This window comes from Diospyros lotus, chromosome 10, assembly GCF_014633365.1.
Source record: "Diospyros lotus cultivar Yz01 chromosome 10, ASM1463336v1, whole genome shotgun sequence".
Classification (NCBI taxonomy): domain Eukaryota; kingdom Viridiplantae; phylum Streptophyta; class Magnoliopsida; order Ericales; family Ebenaceae; genus Diospyros; species Diospyros lotus.
In genome coordinates, this window is record NC_068347.1 from 26,789,000 (window position 1) to 26,795,006 (window position 6,007).

At 33.5% G+C, this 6,007-nt stretch overlaps 1 protein-coding gene across 1 annotated transcript; it reads right to left on the bottom strand.

Moving 5' to 3' along the window:
- Positions 1-1,193: 1,193 nt before the first annotated feature.
- LOC127811566 (pentatricopeptide repeat-containing protein At1g79080, chloroplastic) lies at positions 1,194-4,021 on the bottom strand. Its single transcript, XM_052351546.1, has one exon. It carries the CDS (start codon positions 3,368-3,370, stop codon positions 1,664-1,666), a length of 1,707 nt encoding a protein of 568 aa, XP_052207506.1. The 5' UTR covers positions 3,371-4,021; the 3' UTR covers positions 1,194-1,663.
- Positions 4,022-6,007: the final 1,986 nt, after the last annotated feature.

The window sequence follows — 6,007 nt, forward strand, 5'->3', positions numbered from 1 at the left end:
CTTTTGTTTTAAATCTTTTAAAAAAAATATTTAGTCAATAGGTGTTAAGACAATTAGTAGAAAAAACATATGATATATATATATATGAAAAACTATCATCATAGTAAGTCATTGGACTGAAATTTTCATTTCATTAAAATTAATTTTAGTGTTATTTTAATTATATATATTGGCAGATGTTTTACTTACTAATATAAAAAAAAAATATTAGCTTGACTTAGCATTTTAATTGCTAAGGTCACAAAATCTCAACATAACATTTATGCTGATGGTCCATCCCATGCATGAAAATTCTGTGTTACTATTTGGAATTCTAGTTGAATAGTTAATGAGTTTAAAAATTTTGAGTTTGAATTCGTAAATTTGAATATGGATCATATAAGGAGGAGATGTTTTTATTGAGTTGTAAACTAAATCATCAAGATGCTTCTAAAATATAAGTCGACCGGTTGGAAGAATAATATGTCGGTATCAATTTGATAGATTATGAGTTCAATTATCGCCATTCACAGGAATCAAAGACCCAACTTATAATTTATCTCTCATAATATAATCGAGGACATGAATACCAAAAATTGCACAAAAACGGTTATCCCAAATTTTTAAATAAAATATTAAAAAGGGATGGAAAGAAACCAGAGCATCATCTGGTCGTTCAAAACATTTGAAAAAACTCGACTTAAAAATTATTTGAGGTAACACCACTAATTTGCCTACTCTTAAATTTATAAATTATATAGTAAATGATTATTTAAATAACTGTTAGATATTTAACTCCAGACTTTAAATTTTTAGGTGGGTTAATTTGTTTTTTTTTTTCCTAATAAAATGTGATTCAGAATCCAAATAGATTAATTATCAATCAGAATCTTAACTCTAGAGAACACCGATGTGGTAACCTTGGTTGTAGCATTGATGAGCCCAACGTATTAAATTCGAGTCTCGCAAGTTTTAGATACTCCTCTAAAGTCTTATGTGGTGCCGTAAATTTTTCAAATAGAAGGGTCTAGCGGGGAATTTGACCGATCTCTTGGATGGTCTACATGATCGCTTGAGACGAGACATTGCATAACTCATAACTTGATCATTCAGATCAAGTCCTAGAACTAGCTTGGACTATCATGCCATGTGGAGTATACGTCAAAATTGCCTTACCTCTTTAATTGTAGTAAAAGGAAAAATCTAACTTTGCGTTGCCAGGAAAAAGGTAGAGGCATTTACATTAAGATAAGAACCTTGATCTGTAGTGTGTACATCATCATAGCCAAGGGGCAAAACGAGTACTAACTAGTTTCAGGAAGAACATCAAAAGCAAATCAATTTTAAATCTGACACGAGAGAACCTGTTCAATGGATAAATATAGAAGTATAGACGTTCGCAGATCAGTGTTGAACTTCGTAGGAAAGGACACATTCTGTGGGCTCGGTAACATCAACCTTGAACTTCTTTCTCCCCTGCCCAGAATGTCTTATAGTGTCATCTCCTAAAACTAAACAAGCTTTTTTTTTTTTTTTTTCGGCTAGAGAAACTAACAAGCTTTAGTTTCACTACTTGAAGTCGAGTACATGAATTTTAACTCGTCAATTTCTGTCTTGATACGTGTTGACCACACATTTCTGATCTTGTGTTCCCTTTGACTGTATACAATCTTTCTTTTCACATCTATGCTGGTATCCCCTGGAGGTCATATTGCATGACAATCCTCTCCATTGTATTCCGACTCACAACTTGTCTCAAATGCAACTCGTTCAAAACCTCTGCTGCTAGCTTCTTTTCCTTTTCATGAACGATACCTTCCACCATTATGGTATAAGTTGTCTCGTTAGGCATGTATCCCTTATTGATCATTATCTCAAAAATTTGGATGGACAAATCTGTTCTTCGATATTTGCATAATCCAAGGATGAGGGCATTAAAATTGTCGATGCCAGGCATATAGCCGTATTCTTCCATGACCCCGAACATCTCCATGGCTTCATCCAGCATTCCCTCCATGCACAATCCTCTGATCAAAGAAGAATAGGTATATGTATCGGGACTAAATCCGCTCTCTGTCATCTCATACAGAAGTGAAAATGCTGCATGTGTGTTTCCTTTCTTACACAAGCTTGAAATCACACTTCTGTAGAAGTCATGCATTGTAGAGTTATGTCTCGTACTCAAGCTTTGAATTATGGAGAAAGCCTCTTCCACCTTCCCTCCCTCGCAAAGCAGAGCAATGGCATTATATGTTCCATCATTGGGCTGGCAATGCTGAGAAATCATCTGGTCAAGACACTTAACCACAGCATCGACTCTACCCTCTTTGCAGAGACGAGCAATAACTGGATTGTAGCTGGCTGCAGTGGGCCTGAAAGGCCCCTTCAACATTTCGTCCAGTACCTCGAGAGCATGACCAGTTTTCCCATGATAAGCAAGTGAACCGATCAATATATTGTATGTAACTATTGATGGTGAACGTTCCTCACCTACCATCTCTGCAAGAAATCTGTTCGCCTCTTCCCACCGCCCTTCATAGCATAAACTTCTTAGCAAAATGTTATAGCTCACTACATTGGGATTAAACCCCTTCTTAGACGGCAAATTCCTAAAGAAGCTGATCGCCTCATCAACTCTTCCTTCCTTGCAAAGACCAGTTAATAGAACATTGTAGCTAACTATATTAGGCTTCCCACCCTTAGCAATAATGTCATCCAAGAGTTTCATTGCTTCATTGACCCCTCTTTCCTTGTAAGCAGCCTCCAGCAAGAATGAGTAAGTGAATGCATTTGGGACCAGCCCTTTCTGCATCAATCTGTCCAAGAACTGCAAGCTTTGCTGCAAGTTTCCACGCGTACAAAGCCCTTTAACAAGAGAATTATAAGTAACAGTATTGGTTTGGTACCCAAATTCCTCCATCTTCTCCACCAACTGCATAGCATGCCCAACATTGCCTCTCTTACACAAATGATCCACCAAGAAAGTGTAAGTAGAAGGATCCGGGGAACAACCCGAACCAACCATCATCTCCATCACCTGAGTCGCCTTTCGGAGTTTGTTGAGCTTGCAAAGATCATACAATAGCTGGGTGGCATGAGCCAGATCAGGCCTGTGGCCCTTTCCAACCATGTATTCCAAGTAGAGAAATGCATCATTGAGTCTAAGGTCCTTAGTTCTTGGGTCATTCTTGCCAGACCTCCAGTTGGGCAATGTGAATACAGTTTCCTTTGGAGATATGGTCATCTGGGTAGATGCTAAAACCTTAGAGAAACCCTTGTTGAGAGAAAATGAATGGAGATTTGGGATCTTGGAAAAGAACCCACAAGCTTTTCTTGCATTTTCTTGAGATGCGTTTGCTATGGGGGACACTGAATTCAGCAGGGTTGCCATGAATCGAAATTTTTTTGTTAGGCACACACTATACACACGGAAATAAGAGAAACAAGGACACAAATTTTAGGTGGTTCAATCTCAGTAGACCTATGCCCACAATTCTACAATAATGGGATAAACCCAGTCAATCACAATGGTAAAATTTCTGCACAAATAAAACTACTCCCTATCCCTATTCAAAATAAGATTACCGTGTATTACACTAGGGTTTTGAACTACTCACTGAGAATAAAGATTGAAACAACAAGAAGAAGAAAATCAAGATCCAGGGTTTCTATTTGCAACCAAGTAGTTGAACAAGAAGAAGATGCAAGCTAAGAGAGAGAGATAATTGTGGAGAAACAAAAGAATACCCTGAACTCTCACCATGAAAAACTTCAACAGACAATGTGCAGTTCAAGAGATAGGGAATTGCCGAGAGAGAGAGAGATGGAAAATGATTTGTACAGGGGCTCTTACTGGTTTTCAGTTCTTGATTCTTCCACATGAAAAGAGATGGAATTGACGATCAAATTCTATCTCTTCCTTCTTATACTACTGGGTTTCACTTCAATTTTGGGACTTCGGTTCCTAATTTTCTCTGAAACGATAAATTTGTTCACGGTTGGAAGGGACTCTGCAGCTTGTCTCGGCCCCCTCCAGTTCCGTCTAGTATCGCTCGTTATCCAAATTTTGTGGATGGGTGAACCTCACGCTCCACGCGTGGGCGCGTCGTTTCAAGTTCACGCCTCAAGAATACACTCAACCTGCAGTGTTTAATTTTCAACTAAATTTGTCAGCTTTGCTCTTTTTAATTTGTTTTGAGTTTTTAATTTTTTAAAATATATTTATTTTATTATTTAAAAAAAATAAAAAATAAAAATTTTAAAATAATATTTATTATTTTGAGTGTTTTCAGGTTAAAGACATCGGAAACGCGAAAAACACCCGGCCACCCAGCATCTCTCGTCTTTATCGTTTATGCTCTTTTATCTTCCTTCGGCCATTAACAGGCACCGCCATCGTCAATCACCCCTTGTTGCTTTCTTACTGGTTTTGTCTCCTATCTCTTTTTCTTTTCTTATTGATTTTTGGGTATGTTGATCGATAGCCCTTGGGTGTCAGGTGGTTATCTTCGATAGTCGAAAATCACTGACCACGATAATAAGTGACAATTGGCAATACATATATAGACTGGTGGGTCGAATATTTAAATTTAAATCTAAAGATATTTGACTGTTGGATCTTACTGATTTTTTGGTATGTTGGTCTATAGGCTCTTAGGTGTCGGGTGGTTACCTCTAATCACCGAAAATCATCGGCCACAATGGTGAGTGGCGATTGACAGTCTATTTTTCATATGTGCCCAAAAATTAAAAATTAGATCTACAAAAATTCAGTCTTTAAATCTGGCTCATTTTTTTGTATGTTAACCCCCTTGACTTGAAATTTTAATAATAGACTCTGATCGTGTGAATCGTCAGCCGACGATGGTTACCAGCGATGAATAAGATGCAGGGTGCCAAATAAGAAGAAAAGAAAAAAAATATTATTAAATTTAAAAATATATATATATTTATTTAAAATTTAAAAATATAGTATATCTATATCATAATTAAAAATACAGGATAACATATAGTATATTATTAAGTGTATAATTTAATATAAATTATTGTTAAGATGAATCTAAGTAATTTATTATTTAATTTTAATAGTTGAATTTTATTAAAAAGAGTTAATTTTATTATTTAATAATTAAATTCATTGAATAAAATATCATAATAATAAAAAAGAAACATTTTTTTTAAATTTCAAAATAAACGTGTTTTCTATTTATTTTTTTTTCAAAATAATGAAAAAATACATTTTTAAAATCTCAAAGTAGACACTCAAAAAAAAAATGAAAATGAATTCAAAATTCAAAACTCAAAATTGAAACACTGTTAAATATATTTATTTTTAAATAATACATGTTTATTATATTTTATTTTTATGCCTAAATATTCTTTACTTTTTGTGTTAAAATAAATGTTTTTATTATAAAAACCAATAAATAGAAAATGTTTTAACTTAAAAATAAATATAATAAATACTAATTATCTGAAAATAAATATATTTAATGCTTATAAAGGTAACAACTAGCATTACATTACTTTTATTTAGTTTCAATTATAGGCCATGTCTCTTCCTATTAGATACTTAAAATATGACTTGAGAAATTAGTGTATAATGAGTTGACAATAAAATAGCAAAATTCATTCATCATTAGATTTAGTTTTTTCCTTATTTAGGCTTTGAAAAATACTAAATAGTCCGATAAGACTGTCAAATGTTAGGTTTTTTTAACATTATTCTTAAATTTTTTATTAATTTTTTATGCATTCATATTTGGATTTTGATCAATTCCTGGGTATTTTGTATAATAAGGTACATAATAAATATCAATATGTCTTATATTTTAACGATTACGTTTAATGAGAGTAAATATGTTATTTATTGAAATTAAATAAAAATATGATGTTACTTTTAGAAAATTAAAATTTTTGTTTAAAATTGACTAAAGCTTTTTTTTTAATAATTAATCTCGTTCCTTTCAAATTTAATATGTTATTGTTACGTATTTTTGTATATTAAACAATTTGAAATGGTAATTAA